The sequence below is a fragment of the Balaenoptera ricei genome, chromosome 10, assembly GCF_028023285.1.
Source record: "Balaenoptera ricei isolate mBalRic1 chromosome 10, mBalRic1.hap2, whole genome shotgun sequence".
NCBI classification, from domain to species: Eukaryota; Metazoa; Chordata; class Mammalia; order Artiodactyla; family Balaenopteridae; genus Balaenoptera; species Balaenoptera ricei.
This window is the reverse complement of record NC_082648.1, coordinates 1,788,233-1,806,562: the sequence shown is the minus strand read 5'-3', so window position 1 is coordinate 1,806,562 and position 18,330 is coordinate 1,788,233. Positions and strand designations below refer to the sequence as shown.

The window sequence follows — 18,330 nt, the reverse complement described above, 5'->3', positions numbered from 1 at the left end:
TTTTCCTTTTAAGATGAGCATCAGTAATTGTGGTATGAACAATAAATCATTTTAGATCAAATAAAACACGTTCTTCCTTTTTATGAGTTCTCTGTGGAAACAGGTGGACATTAGGTAGAATTCAGTAATCACTTCTACACTGAACCAGAGATAGAGACAAATCACTAGTGAGCTGTGATTGTATAGAGAACAAAGCCTGAGACACTCATCTGAATGATACTGTTTTCCTTCCTGGTGTAATGTTTCACCATAAATTGTAATTCCTGCTTAACATGTTGAAGGGACTGTTGGTCTCCACATCTTTGGATATCACAAAAGATACATCATCAATCGAATCCTCTAACACGGAGAATGTAGAGATACATTTTACATACAATTTGATAGTTGACTAATTTTATAGTTCTAGATTTCTTTTAAAGAAAGGTACTGTGTGCCAGTATTTTCCAACTGAATTTGGATCCTCTAAATTTTTGGTGGCTCTTATTCTAATCAGTAAGTAAAATGACATATTAAATGAACAGACATTATCTTAAGAAGGTATGCCTTTCTCTTCTAGCTTCTTTTTTTTTTTTTAATTAATTTATTTACTTATTTTTGGCTGCATTGGATCTTTGTTGCTGCAGGCGGGCTCTCTCTAGTTGTGGTGAGCGGGGACTACTCTTTGTTGCGGTGCACGGGCTTCTCATTGTGGTGGCTTCTCTTGTTGCGGAGCACAGGCTCTAGGCGTGCGGGCTTCAGTAGTTGTGGCACGTGGGTTCTGTAGTTGTGGCTTGCAGGCTTTAGAGTGCAGGCTCAGTAGTTGTGGCACACGGGCTTAGTTGCTCCGCAGCATGTGGGATCTTCCCAGACCAGGGCTCGAACCCGTGTCCCCTGCATTGGCAGGCGGATTCTTAACCACTGCACCACCAGGGAAGCCCTTTTTTTTTTTTTTAAAGAATTATTCTGCGGTTAATTCCTATCTCAATTTCTCTTCTAAGTTTTAGATTCCAGTTATATTGTCATTTTACTATTTGTAGACTTTTCATAGATTTTCCCTCTTGTATACAAAATGCTAAGTGGATTTAAAACATTTAATAACCCTAACCCCCATTCACGTCATCCACGGTGGCTCACTGACGCATGGCACCCCAGAAGCAGGAGTGGGGAGGGGAGGGCACACTTAGCTACACAAGGAACAAGCTACTTTGATTAAGTATAATTCAAAAGGAAAGGAACTTAGAGTATCAAAAACAAGAGTCTGGAAGTCATACTCAGCAGAAGGGGATCTCTAGATACAATATTGTTTAGAGGAGATTGTGTTGTCCTGATCTATCATGAAGATAAGGTTTGTCTATGAAGTGGTAAGGATTTTTTTTAAAATACGAATGTAGGAACTGAGGATCCGACTGGTCTCAAAATAGTCACCTAGACGGTTTTACACTTATTCCCTTGGTGCTGTCATTGCTAAAAAATATGTTTGTAATCCTTTTCTTGGCAGTTGCTTCCAGAGCTGGTTAACGAGGTGCCCCTGAAAATAAATATATTCTTATACCTCACTGTGGTCCTAAAAACATACCATCTTGATTGGTTGTCTAACTTCAATGCCCAGACTTGATGTCAGAACTTAAATTCAGTTTAATAAAAAGGATGTTTGTCATAATTCCAAATACTTAAATAATGTAATAGATTTTGAAGTCAGTTTTAAAGATAAATTTGGCAGCATTATTGAATAAATGTTTTTATATAACTTCCTAAAATGAATTCTTTGAAGAACTTATCTTTCATTTGAAGTATAAGTACAGGTATATTTTATGAGGGAAGCAACTGGAAGTTTGCTATATTTTAAGGAAACATAGGATAAGAAGAATCATCTTTATATACTGGTAATATTAAACTTTCAGTAGTCCCAAGGGAGCTGGAATTGAGGACATTTACTTTGGGGCAAGCCGATTTAAGCATGGAATGTAGTTTATGCCGTATTTATGGTGCCCATGTGCACAGTAAGGTGAGCTTGGACAACTGTATACACTTGTAATTGCCACCACAGTCGAGCTATAATCCACTTCCAAAAGCTCTCGTGGCCCTTTCTAGTTATTCTGCAGCCCCGCCCCCGGTCCCGGGCAGCCACTGATCTGCTTTCTACCTCTCTGTGGAGTAGATTACAATTTTTATATTTAAACAAATGGAAAAGATATAGGCTCTTGTTTTTTTTTTTCCCTAACACATGGAATACAGTCATCAAGTTTTTGCCCGTCTGAGAAGCAGGCAGAAGCTTTATAGCAGAAGTATCAATATCACAGTAAAACTCCATTTTCCAAACTTGTCATAGCCTGTGGTGGGTTGGATATATCAAAATGCTCATTTTTCAGAAAAAGTGAGGAGAAAAACTGAATACAGCTTTTCTGCACAAAATTTTGTTCAATCAGCCTCCTTTACTGAGCTGTAACTACCAGCAATTTCTGCCTTTATGTTAATTTTGATTCTTTTCAAGGACTTCTGAAATATAAAAGTTCATCCATACCAGGATAACTTCTCTACCCATTCTCTTGCCAGTGTGTCTCTTTCCCCTGTTTCAGGAGGTGGAGACACGAAACAGGCAGCAGGATCGTGTGCAGAGGGCTGGCCCCTTGCTGTGAGAAGGTCACATGAGGCAGGACCCCAGCTCATGCTGCTGGATCAAATGCCCTCGGATAGTCTATGTTTGATGACGTTTGAAAGTTTCTTTCCAGCATCAAAACATATATCCAATACTGATGGTGTGTTTCATATTCTCTGAATAGTATAGCGATTTATCACAGTCCTCCTGTGACTCTGGAATCCGGAGTCAGACAGCAGCATTCTATTCTTAGTTCTTTAACAACTTTTTTTGTAATGTAAGAATTCTGCTCATGATACATCTCTAGCAGGAGCCTCCTGACCCTTCTGCTTCCAGGATCATTTCATCTCTCCTCTTTGCCTGTAAGTCAGTCTTTCTAAGACCTTGCTTTACTTTTCTGGAACTTTTGATGCTTCTATATTATATTCAAAATCAAATCATTCCTTATTCAGCATTTTGAGTACCCTCTGTCTGCCGGGTTCAGGTTAGAACCCTCAAGGGTGTCACAGTCTGTGTTTCCTCCTTCCTGCCATTCCAGACCATCCGTGCTCCGATTCAAAGCTACCTTCTCAGCATCCCCCTCGCTCTGTCCTTTCCCGATAGAAACCCTCTAATCCAGTCATGCCGTGTGTCCTCACACGACCTGTGCTTTTATACATATCACTTTCTCTGTCTTTCTTATTATCTCTGTCAAAATAAGGCCCACTGACTTCCCATGTCCTCGGCCCCAGGTGATTTTCTTTGTCTGCTGTATCACTTACTTCAGCACGTATGGCCCATACGATTTATTGGCACTTAGCATTTTTGTTTCATCTCATTCGTTGTGCTGAAATCTTACAGTTAGAAAGGATAGACTTACCACTCAAAGCAAAATCATTTATACAATACCTCTGATAACCTCTTGACACACCTAGTCAGCAGAAGCCCTGTCATTTTCTAGGCTTCCCCAGTCCTACTTATTAACAGGAGATAATACGTTAGATGATCACTTTATAAACTGAAATCTGTATCTTTGTGACTGTCCTCCCTTTAGTGTCATATGTGCTTTCTAGAGAGACACAGATTAAAATCCTATTTCTGCCTTTCCTGTTTCTGCTATTCTAGTATCAGTCATGCTCTGTGGGTAAATCTTTTTGGATTAATATGCCCTTGTATAACCCCATCCTGTCACCTTCCTTTGGATCCCTCTACTTTTAATTGCCTCTTAAGTAATGGCCTCCAGAATTGAACCTACTTCTCCAATTGTCCTCTGTCTAGTTAGGGAAAAGCAAAACTCTTCTTTTAGTGAAACGTGAATTGGCCAGAGCTAGTGGTCTCTTTCTAGTCTTGGTTTTTTTTCATGTTTTCCAATGTTGATATCCCCTACTCCGACCTTCTGCTCAGTTGCTTTCCGTGCTACTGGACTGAAAAAAAAAAAAGCCTTAAAAATACAGTGAAGCCCAGCTTCAGAATAAGTGAAAACACTGGAGCAGTTGGGAACCACTACAGCAGATGGGAATGGAGTCAGAACTGGAGGAGCTGCTGGTTCAGGGTGCGTGTATGAAGTGCCTGCTGGTGCCAGGAGCCGTTCTTGGCGCTTGGGACACATAGTGAGCACAATAGACAGACACCCTGCCTTCGTGGAGCTTGTATTCCAGCTGTTTCTGAGCAAAGACTTTAGGCAAAAAAAAAAAAAAAGGAAGACTGGCAGATAATATCAGAGTATAGAGTAACTGCAGCCAAAAGAAAAGAAGAGAAAAAAGTGTAAATGGTTTAGGCACATGCAATATAGAAAATTAACAATATGTGCAAGCTTTTGGTGTTCACAGTCGTGAACCAAGACTCTAGAAGGAAAATAATACATTTTAAAAATTAAAGATAGGAGCAGTCACAATAGCCAAAAGGTGGAAGCAACCCAGATGTCCATCGACTGATGAATGGACAAAGTGTGATGGCTGCGTACAGTGGCATATTACTCAGCTTTGAAAAAGAGGGAGATTCTGACACGTGCTGCCCCAGGGATGAACCTTGAGGACTTTACGTTAAGTGACGTAAGCCAGTCACAAAAGGACAAATACTGTGTGGCTGCCTTTACGTGAGGCTCTAGAGTAGCCTGGTTCATAGAGACAAGTAAAGGGTGGTTTGCCAGGGGCTTTGGGAAGGAGGATGGGGATTGTTTAATACTTAGTTTAAGTTGTGCAAGACAGAGAGTTCTGGAAATGGTTGCACAGCAGTATGAATGTCCTTAACACTGCTGCACTGTACACCCTTAAACACGGCGAAGGTGGTAAGTGTTATGTTTATTTTCTTTTTTATCTGTGAAAACCTTTTCATTTCTAGTTGTCACAAAATAGTTCTGTCATTGTGACTGGTAAGGGGGTCCTTTTTTAGAGTAATCAAAATGGAAACAAACATTTTTTACAAATGTTTAAACCCTGGAAAATCTGTTTCAGGGCCCTGGGGACCCACAGACCCCTGGCAGGGAATCCTAGCTGCAGCCTCTGATCAGCCAGCTTGGGAAAACAGCATTTGGAACCTTGTGCCACTGGCCAATGTGGCCCTTGTGGTCAGGTTTTTGACTCAGGGAGAATGGATGGTGCTAAGCAGATGGGACCTGGGCTGTACCCTGGTCACTGGGAGCCCAGGGAGCACTTTGCAGCAAGGCAGCGGGCGGCAGAGGCCTGGCACCGCTCGCTTTCCCCGTCCTGGGGGCGCACCCACCGCGCCCCCGCTTCGGGTGACAGACTCCTGTCCCTGGTCTTGGTTAAAAAACGGTTAAGATGGTAAATTTTATGTGTATTTTACCACAATTAAAAAGAAAAAAAATTTTAAAATTAGCAAGCCAACAAACTGAAAGACCAATAAACTCAACATAAAAAGAAAACTTTAAAGACATAGCCATAAGCATAGTATAGTTGGGGAAGCAGACCCATGTAGAGGAATTGAAGGACATTCACAGAGCAGATGCCTATTAATCTAAACTGTGAAAGTGCTGGAAGGAAATGCTGAACAGAGAGAAGTTAGCAGCCGGTGAGGCGAAAGCTCAGGCCTTTCAGGTAGAGCGTGTAGCATAAGACTAAGTGAAGACAAGTCGTGTCTCAGTGACACACAGTCCTTGGAAGACAGTGAGGAAGAAGTAGGTAGAAAATTGTAGCTGGTCAGATATGAGGCCCAAGTGTTTAATACATTAAGAAACCTGATGGAAGTGACGCTGGAAGCAGGACAGTTAGAACAGCAGTGAGGTCAGAGAAGGCGTTTTAAGAATCATGCAGGCCCGTGGTAAGAGGATGGTGGGGACCATGATAGTGAACATGCAGGTACAAAGTGGTGGGTTCATTAAAAACTATTAGAAAGGAAGAATCAACAAAACTTGCATATTGGTTCTGGGGAACAAAGAGGAAATCAAGTTTTTTCAGTGTTCTCAGGCTGTGGGCCTAGAAGTGTGGTGATTCAGTTAACATTGAATGGGAGATTCGTTATGATGGATGGAAAACCTGACTTAGTGTAGACATTTTATATTAAAGATAATGCTGAGTATCTAAGTAAAGGCTACCTAGAGAGGACATAAGGAGATGTTCAGGGACCAGATTTGGAAGTTCAGGTATTTCAGCCAGGCTCGCCCACTGAGCTTTCGTAAGGTGGCGTATCTGCCACACTCTCTGAGGCCTCCGTGAGGGAGGCTGGAGGACCTCCTCGCCAAGGGAAATGAAGGGGTGAAAGAGATTTCACTCCGGATAGTTAACCGGTTAAATTACAAGTAAAGGAGGCATCAGTAAGAGAATCTGGATTTCAGATTCATCTTAAAATTGGAGTAAACTGTGCCTACATGTCCTGGACAGTAATACGTCCAAAGCTACTGATCTCATTGTTGCCTTCATCTGCTCTCTTTCCTCATGTTTTCTGGATTATAAAATTTATGAAGCACGATTATTTAATCATTCCGTTTGGAATACCCAGTTGGAGGAAGAGGGAAAAATAAACTGTTGTAATATCCCTTCATTCATACTCCTTTTCTGTCCTGCATTTCTGTTAAACACACGCTTACCTAGGACTCACTCTTAAATTGCTAACCACCGTCGTTTACTAGTAAGAGAGGGCTCGTGTGTTGTCCTTAAGGATTCAGGAGTTACCAGCAGGATTTTGTGTTCCACTTGCCTTGGGTATTTGCCTCCTGTTTCTGAAGTTTGCTGGAAGGGGAAGGGGGACAGAGAAGGTGGTCTTACCATTTCTTGAAGCTCAAATGCCACAGCAGAACTTTTAGAGACATCTTGATTCTATTAGAATTCGCAGGTCAAAGGGCAGGTTCAACTGTTCTGGTAGTTTAAAGCACCAGGGATGGCGTGACTAGACTAATGACTTAAAGTTGGATTTCTGTTACTACCTACTCATTATGCAAGTCAGGGGGCCTGTTAGTCGTGCAGTAGGGAATTACTAATCACTTTGAAAGGTTCTGTGTCCACATTTTCAATTTTTTTTTATTTTTAACTGAGGAAAAGCCACTAACAGAACAAGGAGAGTGATTTGGCAGGAAGAGCATTTTAGTTCTTCTTTTCTCTGGGCTTGTGGCCTATGTATGTTCCCTTTTGTGTTTCATGTGCTTGTGTTACTCCCTATGGGCTCATGGGAAATGAAGTCAGGAAGTGTTCCACCAGCAAGTGTTCCTTTTCTGTGGAGAGCCTTGGATTAATAAAGCTTTTGAAGTTGATTATTAATCCCCAGCAAGGTTCATTTTCTTTGAAATAGCCATATTAGCGTTAGAATAGCTGACTTTCAGCTCTCAAGTAGTTGACTCTGATTAGAAAGGACTTATTTCAGGTATTTTTATTTCCTTCTTCACAGTTTTCTGTATCTTTCCGTTTTTCGCCAATGAATGAACATTACTTTGTTATCAGAAAATACCTTTTTTTCAAAGAAGCAGTTATATTAAGAATAGGTGGCTACTAAAATAAAATCCTTTTTGCTATTTGCTTTTTTTTCACTCTAAATTCCATTCCCTCTGAAAAGCAGGGTATTCTTAAAATTTTTTAGTTTGGACACTTGAATGTTCTTTGTAAAACTTAACCACATAAGCTCAACTGCAAATATGGTCTTTACTATCACATGTATTGAGGGAACAAGAGTTTTTCTTATTCCCAAAAAATTAGATGGCTGTTACTATTTATTAGCTTTAGTTTTGTTCCTGTCCTCCAAATTGTGTTCAAGAAGTTGTTCTTCCCATGGTGTCCATTGCAAATTTACCAAAATTATAGGCAAAACAGTACAATCTCTGTCCCCTTCCAAAAACAAGAGAAAAACCTGAAAGCTAATAAACCCACGAAAGATACTAACATTACCCAGAGTTTACATGATCATATGTGCAATATGTAATCAAACCATTTCATTCTCTTGACTGTGAATTGCCCTTTTTAGGCACATACACATGTAGAAGTCAATATCAAGAGTATAGTTTTAAAATGGAAAGGACAGTGGTATGTTAATCTGCTAGGGAATTTTTAGAGGGTGAGAGCCTTGGGTATGGGAGAGAAAATTTGATTCTGTGCAGTTCATAGTGTATTATCAGTGCTCAATAAAAAGTAAATAGCATCAATGACATAATAAAATTTCTATTTGAATTGTATAGAAAAAGAAAAAAAGACTTCAAAATATATATCTTATTAAAAAAGGCACCATTCCAATGGCTCAGACTCCAGTGCCACATCCTTTATTTTAAAATTTAGAATATGAATTGGCACCTGTTATATCATATTGCATTTGGGGAATGTGACATTTTACCCCAGAGATTAACTGTACCACACTAGCTGGCCAAGTATATCATTTATAAAAGAATTTGGAATTCAGTCAAGATGTTTCAACAGTATAGGATAATTTTTACCATTTCATATTATGATGCTTCTTTCCTTAAGTACAGAATGGAACTCAGATCCTATCACCTTTTATCTTGCATTCGGCAGAAGTTCTCATGACTTGGTCTAACTGGACAGAGTAATTTATCTTTCATTCGTCTTCTGTTATTTGCCTGCTGCTAAATGTGTTATTCTGACTATTGATGCACAGAAATGCAGCCCCCTTATTGAGAAGGCACATTTCTCATTCCAGCTTGTCAGTCTCTGGGCTCCCCAAAAGGGAACAGATGACAGCAATTAACAGGAAACCGCAGAGTGAGACCATCTTGAACTCCTTCACCTTTAAGCTCATTTCACCACTTAACATATTTTTTTCAAGTGGTCAGTGGATATATTTAGACTGTCGTTATCCCTTTGGTGTTGACTTCATGGGATAAGCCATCTGCCATTTCTTGGACTCATATAGAGTGAGGACAGTGGAAAGTTATACTGAGGTCAATGAATCTTCCCTTCCAACAGCAAAGACTGGTTAAACAAATCTTCATTTCCATGATGTAAACTGATCTACGTCTTCCATTTGTTAGCACTGCTTGTTCAGAGTTCCCCAGACCTACCCATCTGAGTACAGAATATCCTTGTCAGAATGTGCAAAAGATAGTCTTCCAGTTTGTGGCTAAACTAAAACTCTTCCATATGACTGCTGTTGAAGCGTAATTATCTTAACAAGAGACAGAAGCAAGGTTAAACTTGGGCAGTGCATTCTCAGATCCAGCATTTCCTCAGGTCAAAAGCTCAGGCCACTTTTATAGTTCCTGTAAATCAAATCTGTCTTCTTCCAGATGACTTATTACATAAAAGATGAGCTATAGAGGAATGCATTTGGACTGTGAGACTAATTGTTCACCAACTTCATTCTGATTATTTTGTAAATTTCTCAGTTCAACGCCCCTCCCCTAAAATCTCACCTTCTTTTCCTTCTGGATATGAACCCAAAAATAGTTGTTAGGTAAACCACAAGGAATCAGTGAAGTTTAAATTGTTGTTTCAAAATGTGCAGATCATTGCCAAGTAAAGCCTTGACTGGAAACTTATTTGCATTGATGAGATAAAAAGATTCATAGATGTTCAGAGTGCCCCGGGAACAGCTGGCTGATTTCCTGAATCCTATTTACTAATGTTTACAGTTTGTTATACATTCTGTACATAAAAATGTTTTCAGTTTTAGTGGTGCCTCGTTTGCCTGGAAGCCACAGAATACTTATCAAAAGAATGAGTCAAATGGGTAAAATGTATAGATGACAGGATAATTCTTACTTTAAAAAAAAGTCATTAACTTCATTTACTTTCCAAGTTTAACTACAACTAGATCTGGGAACTCTTTATTAAGATGTCAGTATAACGACCTGATAAAGACATTTAGAGTCAAGAAGCCCTGAATGGGATTCCTGCCCGGACCATTTGCTTCAAGTGTGAACTTGGGCAGCCGCATACACTCTCTAAGCCTTAGTTTCATCACCCATAAAATGGGGGTAATGGTAATAGTACCTTGCGGATTGCTGTGAGGACTAGATGGAAATCTGGATGTTTTCTTTCTTTTGCAGGCAGGAAGCCCTTCTGGCCGCCATCAGTGAAAAAGATGCCAATATAGCTCTTCTGGAGCTTTCATCCTCAAAGAAGAAGACCCAGGAAGAAGTGGCTGCCCTCAAGCGGGAGAAGGACCGGCTCGTGCAGCAGCTCAAGCAGCAGGTATGACCAGTGGGGCTGGGGGGGGGCCGCCCGCGTCCGTGCCAGCTCACGCGCTCAGCTCTCCCATCTCGGGCCAGATGTCTGATCTTTACCTAATTGATCTTCACCAGCAGGGACTTCAGCCTTCAAATCTCTGCTTTGTCTAGGAAGCGCAGAGCATTCTTGGTAAGAGGACTGGTTTAGAAGGTGTCACACGTCTTAGGAGACCATTTTTAACTTTTGCAATGGCTGGATGAAATTAGTGAAATTCTGCCCATTTGAAATGAAAAAGGTTTTTTTTGGTTTTTTTTGCATGTCTCTCGGGGTCAGGCCACGGGGGTCGTCCACAGCACCGACAACTGCGTGGTCCTTGGCAAGCGCTGTGGGGTATCTGCAAGGGCTGTTGGGGTCCTCAGTGGTGCCTCTGGGACAGAGGCCGCATGTAAGGGCAGGCAGCAGTGGTGTGGAGATGGTGGTGGTGTGCACATACCACCAGCGGGTGAAAAGTCTTATTCCTTACGTCCAGTCAGATTCCCGCTACAGAAGGCACTAAGGATATTTTCATTTAAGTGATTTCCTGTTATTCAAGGCTGGGTAAGCTCTGATGGTAAGAGCAAAGTTTTGCCCTTTTCTTTTCCACCCAAAACCTTCCCCAAATTTAATGCTTAATACTTACATGAGACCTTTCATCTGTGAAAATAAAAGCTAGAAATTTCCTCATTGATGATGGTTGCACAACAATGTAAATATACTTAATGGACAGAACTGCACACTTAAAAGTGGTTAAAATGGTAAATTTTATGTTGTGTATACTTTACCACAATTTTAAAACTGGGGCAAATCTTTTTCCCCTTTGAAGACAAGGAGAAAGCTGAATTTCAGAGTCTGAGTCCTCTTCGTCTCTAATGCTGTTGCTGCCATTCCTGTTCTACACGAGTGTCTGCCTCCTGCCTTCCGGGTCATCCCCTGCATCCTCCGCCACGTTTCTGTACATTTGGGCTGCCCACATTTGCCCTTCTGCCTGAAGTAATCAGAGTAGGAAAGCGTTTTCAAGTGAAGGAATTTCTTTTTTTCTGCTTTAGAGGATCAGTCATCAATTGATAGCATCATTTTTCATTTATTTATTTTTGGCTGTGTTGGGTCTTTGTTGCTGTGCGCGGGCTTTCTCTAGTTGCGGCGAGCGGGGGCTACTCTTCGTTGCGGTGCGGTGGCTTCTCTTGTTGTGGAGCACCAGCTCTAGGCATGAGGGCTCAGTAGTCGTGGCGCACGAACTTAGTTGCTCCACGGCATGTGGGATCCTCCCGGACCAGGGCTTGAACCCGTGTCCCCTGCATTGGCAGGCGGATTCTTAACCACTGCGCCACCAGGGAAGTCCTAGCATCATATTAAATGTTCAGATAAACAAGAATCACTATTTACACAATAAAGATATTTTCTCTATTTTAAAGACTAATAAAACTGCTTATAAATAGACTTTATTTATGTGGCTGACTTTGCTGAGAAAACACCAGAAGATGTTCCCTACTGCAAGATAGATAGATGTCCAGCAAAAATAACCCAGTGCTCACTTGCAAGTGAAAGAAAACTTTTACCCACTTAAGCTCTGGGACCCCTAGACGTTCATCCCTTTAAGAGATGGAATTCACTGTGAACTTTCACCCTCTCCTGGGTGCCAGTGACCCAAGGGAAAGCAAAACAAAGGTGCTCTGGGGGCCTCCCTTTATTGCAAGTTCAACCACTTTATCCATCATTTGTGGGAATTCTGCCACATAAACATTTTCAGGTCACCTAGCTTGACAAAAAAAAAAAAAAAAGAGAGAGCGAGAGAGAGATAGACTTCTTTCATATTACAGAAGAAAACTGAGCAAAAAAATTTATCAGCAGTTTGTCACCCCGGCTCACATTGCTCAATCTGTCTGATTTTAAGAGCTGTAACTAATTCTAATTGGTCCTTATTTCGTATTTTCTGAACAAATTATCAGTTTCCGTTATGTTCAGTAGGAGAATTATAAATGGATAAGGCCAGCTCAGCTGACTGAGGAGGCTGGAGGGGTCGTAAACGATGCATCTGTGCTTGTGCAGTGGGCGCAGAACACTCGGGTGGGCTGCGCTGGTCTGTGCTTCATCCTCCCAGCTAGGAAGTGGATGCTATCTCCTGTTCCACTAGGGAGCAGTTAGTGAGGATCAGTCAGTGTCTTCAGAGAGGACCAAGACCTTGAGACGAGTAGTGTGTCCGTGCAGAGCTGCGCCGTGAGCTGAGGTCTCCTGGTGCATGTTCTGCGGAAACGTGTCTGTCACTGGGGAAGTGAGCTGATGTCAGACAGACACGCTGTCACCTGCTCACCTGGCCGAGCCTGCTCACTGGATCTCTGGTCTTCTGTTTCACTGTCCCAGACCAAACACCGCCATTCTGTCCCTGCAGTCTTTTCCCAGCGGTCCCCCCTCTCCTTCCTTGCGTGACCCCCGGGTGGTCCTGGCGGCAGTGGGGGGATCCTGTCCTCTTCAGACAAGCATTTTCACAGACTTCCTTAGTTTTCTGTTGTGTTTTGTGTATTTTACTTCTTTAACCTCACAAGACCACTTAATTTCCCTAATCCCTAAGTTCTTAATGGAAAAGGGGGGACTTCACTGTTGCCCCAAGTATTTTCAGTAGGTCCAGTATGAAAAAATATCTGAATTAAGTGAATCTTGCTTTCAGTAATTGTCTTTCACTAAGTTCTGCCCGCTCTCCTGTTACCAGTTGGTTAGTCTCCAGGGAGCTGCCCGTGACACACGGGGTACCTGCATGATACTTTTCCCCTGACTTGTTGCTTCATCGGGTAGAACTAAGGGTTCTGACAGCCGCTGAGCAGGCCCAGGACACCGGCCCAAGCTGGTCGTTCTCACTCAGGGTCCCCATGAGTTTGCAGTCAGGCTCTTGGCCAGGCCTGCAGTTACCTGACGCTTGGCTGGGGCTACAGGGCTCACTTCCAGGGTCACTCACATGGCCCGGGGCTCTGCACCTTTTAGGCTTCTCCATGAGGTTACTTAGGACATGGGGCTGGCTTCCCCAAAGCACATGATCCAGGGGAGGGGAAGAGAGCAGCCACGATGGAAGCCACAATGTCCTTATAACCTGTCTCGGAAGGGACACGCCATCACTTCCCCTTGTCCTGTTGACCACGTACACCAGCCGCCTACAACGTGGGGGGACCAGTGCAGGCGGCCTGGAAGGCTGGCTGCTGCGAGCAGTGCGTGAACAAGCAAACAGTGGTGTCCTCCTGTGGCGAGACACTGCTCAGACGTAGAGGAGAACGTGCTGTGTGACTCCACGTGTACGTGCAGCTCTAGAAAAGGCCACTTTACTCTCTGACCTCAGAAGGCAGGTGAGGCAGCAGAGCAGAACTCGCTTCATCTTCTCTTGCCTGCCTCCGCCCCCAAGAGGGGCCTGCAGCAGGAAGGGACAGGTTCTGTCCTCTTCATGCCTTTCTCCCTCTTCCTTTGGCGTTGTGGTCCTCTGATGCCATTGCAGCCCTTTGACGCTGCTTCTCTGGCCAACGTTGACCCCCGAGGGGTGAGCAGTGCCCGGAAGACGCGGACCTGGCTGCTCCTTGCTGGGCTGAAGAGTGGGAGGGAGCGTGTCGGCTGCCACGTGCTCCTCTGTCCATCCTGCCCTCTGTCTCTGGGTGTCCCTTCTCCTCCTCAGATAAGCACAAGGCAAACCAACAAGTCCGATGCCTGAGTAGGTACCAAACAAAGGAAGGAGAAGCCTGTTTCCTTTTCTTCTACTCACACCCCGTCTTCAAGATTGAGGACTCTAGGATTTAGGGCTGAATTCTCTTTAAGCCTCTCTCACTGAGCACAGGGGCCCCCCTTGTGCATGACTGTCTGCTCCCCGTGACGTCAAGACTCCTTCTGCCAGACTCAGCGTCACCGCACGCCAGTCTCAACCCAGAGAAGGCATGTGCTGTGAGGGGCTGGCCTGGTGGACGGTGGTGCCTTTTCTGCCCCCCCACCCCCTTTGTGGGCTCTCTAGAACGTGACCTGCTGAGCTCTCCTTTGTCCCCGGCGTTGGGCCCGGGCCACCAGTTCTGGAACAGCTGGGAAAACCCATTCATCATAGTATTAAAACTAGTTTAAAAGTGACATCTAACATTGGAGAGAGAACAACAAAGCGATTTTACGTTCTATGAGAAGAGAACAGCAATAGGGTAAAGCTACAGAGAGCTCCTGAGTTGTCAGTGAACAAAGGAAAAAATAAACAGCAAGTGTTGCGGTAGCGGGAGTGCTGCAGAGGCTGCTCGTGGGGGGCAGAGCCAGAGGCGTCTGGCCGCTTCGCCAAGCGCCTGCCTTCTCGGTGGTGAGGGCAGCGTCCGCACATCCACTCAGCACGTCCCCGCGATGCCAGGTGCTGGGACGCAGCAGGCATCTCTCAGAGGGCACACGGGCGTCTGGCGCCGCCGGAGGACCCCTTCCCTGTGTGTCGTGCTGGCCTGCCTGCTCCATCCTGTACTTGCCGTGTCCACGAGCCAGCCTCTCCGCCATCTGTGTGACGTTATCCCCTGAAGGTGACTGGTACGTGGTGATCATAGAGAGTGAAAACCTTCTGCTGGTTAGAATATCCGATATCCAGAAGTTGACAGAGTAGATGATTACAGTTCAATCCTTATTTCGTGGCTCGACAGCCCGTATTGACTTGGTCAGATAAACGTGCTCGTCTCGTTTTAATTATCCTACCTCCCTTCAGTTCTAGAGTCTCACATATTAAGTATTCAGTATACATACTTCTTCCTCTGAACCACTACAGACATTAGCATCAGCTACATGTTTCCTGCCGATGGTATCCAGATCTATTTGAAAGGAACTGGATGCAAAGCTTTTTCCGTTCACTGCCCTCACCTCTGGAATTGCCTTCCACTTCCTCAGCTTAACCTCTGCTTTAATCTTCACTTCAAGACTCATCTTTGTAGTCTGGAATTTCCTAGCCATGGAATTGGTTTTTTTCCTTACATTAGCAAAGCCATTCTTTGCTTTTCTGCGTTCACACATTCGTCCTCCTTTGGGCAGAAGCTGAAATGCGAGAGGGAGGAGGAAAGAAGCAGCAGCACTGTTCACTTGCTGTCCTACGAGTTGTTGCTTATTTACTCTGAGCCACAGTGTCCTCTTCAAATGTAGGAATCCCCACCGGTAACTGTTGCTCCAGCTCCAGACCTCAGCTCCAGCTCCAACTCTGTTGATCAACTAAGTGTATCATCTGGAGCAGTAATAGCCCCATCAACTAATACACAGCACTTCACAACCTACAGAGTACTATTCAGATGCCTTATAGCCCCGAGCCCGACGGCTGTGTGGGCCAGGCAGATGCCATAACTCAAGAGGGGAGGGACGCATGTAAGACGAGAGGAGAGACCATGATGAACTGGGGGCCATGTGCTTTGTCCAGAGAGGCTGCCGCTTTTAATTCCAGCTCGTTGTGACCGTGCAAGACGAGAGCCCTGCGTTATCCAGTCATCCAAACCCCCGCCAACACAGAGAATCCATATATATAAATCTCTCTTTTTAAATTGAGGTGTAATTGACATACAGCATTATATTGGTTTTAGGTGTGCAACACAATGATGTTGATATGTGTGTATGTTGTGAAACGATCACCACAGTAAGTTTAGTTTACCTCCATCACCACGCAGTTACATTTTTTTTTTCTTGTGATGAAAACGTTTAAGATCTTGACTCTCAGTAACCTTCAAATGTACAACACAGTATTGTTCACTCTTGTCACCATGCTGTACATCATATTCCCAGGACTTAATCTTATAAGTGGAAGTTTGTACTTTCTGACCCCCTTCACTTACAAATCTCTTGATATCTAAGTGTTGGCCACTAATTTATTCTTTCGGTTTTTTTAATGAATCAGGTCACAAGCTTCCTAACTTACCTCTCTGGTCTTATCTTCCTCATCTATAATATTAGATAGATAGATAAAATGAATTTTGAGGTCTAAAGTTCTGTATTTTCCAATTTTTGACAAGTCAATATATTTACCTGTAGCTATATTACCTGGTAATTGCTGACATTGGGAACAGTTTTAAAAGAAGGAATTGTAAAGCATAAGAAAACACATATGTAAGGATTGCTTAAAGCTGTCTATAGAAATTTCCTTATTTTATGAAAGTAGTAAGTATTGCATTTTAAAGTTAAAAAAAAAAATCCTGGTTACTCACTATCCCCTTGAAACCTTTTTTGTATCCTACAAAGAAATAGATCATATTTTGATGAGTTCTGCTTGCTTGGAGTTAAGTGCAGTCCAGAGGTTGGGAGATGTGGGGAAATCTGGAATCCTCCCAGCCTCCTTTCTTCCATCTCTTCCATCTTTTTTGTCATCAATTCCAGATGTAGAAAAATTCTTCACAAAAATTTGATAAGACTCTTCCCTTCTTTTCTAGCATCAGATCTAGCTTGCCCTTCCTATTGTCAGACTGCTGCCTTTTATGATGTCACAGGGAATTTATAAACCTTCTGAGTCTCCTGATCCCTCTTGAATTGTCTCAATGCAAATAAATCAACCTAGATTTCCTGCCCCAGTGCACGTGCCCCTCCTATTCCTTCTCCTGTCAGGTGGCATGATTTATAACTGTTTCCTGTGCTCCTTGACCTTGGTCTGAGGATCTCATTAAACATGAATAAAAGGAAGGCTGGTTTAGGGTGGTTCCCCTTTCCCCCACTAAACTTCTCTTGGCAGGAATCAGTCCAGACCAATGTACTCCACAGGATCTATTCCTACTGCCTCTTTTGGTCCCTTTTGAACTAATGTGGATACTTACTAAAAGTGAATATGGAATTAAATGATATTTGTATTCAAGGACGAGAGGAGTGATATTAAACTATGACATTACCTGTCACAGAATGCCCTTCCCATGGACAATGTACATGACCAAATTAAATCACCCGTACTATCTGGCTTTCTTGAAAACATTATTCACAGATAAGAATATCTAAAATTTATTGAGCTAACTCTTGTTTTGAGTGCTTCACATGAATTAACTCATATACTCTTCACAACAACCCTGTGAAGTACAGTTATCCTTATTGTACAGAGGAGATGCTAAGAGGGAGACAGTGAGTAATTTGCCCAAAGTCACATAGCTAGTAAGCAATGGAGCTGGGCTTCAGAACAAATCATGTCACTCCATCGCCAACACTGCCGGTCACTACACTGAAATGTGTTGCCATCATTGTGGGCTTTTGCTTAGAGATTTCAGTAGCCTTTAGCTGTATTATTAATGACGCAGTAATTCTCTCTGGTGATAAATAGTACTTTAATAAGCTCTTTTCTAAATTACAGTGAAAATAAATTACCATAATGGACTGCGCTCAGTTTAAAAAGTCAGAATCTTGACAGGCCAAAATCTATTCCCCATCTTACGTCAACAGATACCTTCTCATTTTCAACAGTCATCTTAGAAATTGTTGACTGAATTAATGAGAGTTAGAGAGTTCTGATTGAGAACTCAGAGAGCATCTGAAATCAGACAGACCCATTTTTTAAGCAGCCAAGTTTGAAAACCTGTGTGGTCATAATCCTAAATTACCATCACAAATGATTCTGGTGTGAAAAGACTGTTACTATCATATATATGTACATGGGCAGATATATGGAAATCTGGCCCCAAAATACTACACACCATTTATTAAGATATCTTTTGAGCAGCAGAATTTTTTAAGAATCAGTAAATTTGCATTCTTAAGAAGAGCAAATAGAGATTGAAAAGCTATTAAAAGCTCCTAGAAAATAGTGACTGCCAAAGAATGAGCATCTATTATACCTGAGGTTCAAGAGCTTTTCCCCCTGTATTGCAAAGATTTTATACAGTGTAAGAATTTAATTAACTAAATAAATTGATGAGCTTTAGTACTAAAACGGGATTTGTGGTAGCTGTTTTTCAAGGTAGAGAATGCTTAAAATAAAGTTTGTGGTATTGCCAGTCATGCTCCTCAATATGGCATTCTGAATTGGGTATGGTGTTTTTCCTGGACTTGTATGAAATTGCAGCCTAATAGTAGTCAACTCTAAAATTAGGGGGTCTCTGAAAATAGGTTTGAACATGCACCTTTCAGGCCTCCCTAGCACTTTAATGAGCCAGTTCATCAGAAATATCCAAAGAGATTGAACTATGTTTAAATATATATGTGCTCTTCGCAAATGTATCCACCTTGCAGGCCTGAAACCAA

At 42.7% G+C, this 18,330-nt stretch overlaps 1 protein-coding gene across 10 annotated transcripts in view; it reads left to right on the top strand.

Moving 5' to 3' along the window:
- The window catches only part of ERC1 (ELKS/RAB6-interacting/CAST family member 1), a 423,805-nt gene that overhangs the window by 321,260 nt on the left and 84,215 nt on the right, over window positions 1-18,330 (top strand). For all 10 annotated transcript variants that reach the window (XR_009505264.1, XR_009505265.1, XM_059935032.1 and 7 more), the window contains one exon: window positions 9,999-10,143. Coding sequence is in view for 8 of the 10 variants with exons in the window: in XM_059935032.1 (XP_059791015.1) it covers window positions 9,999-10,143 (145 nt within the window). In the remaining 2 variants the exon portion in view is untranslated. The remainder of the gene's footprint in view (window positions 1-9,998; window positions 10,144-18,330) is intronic.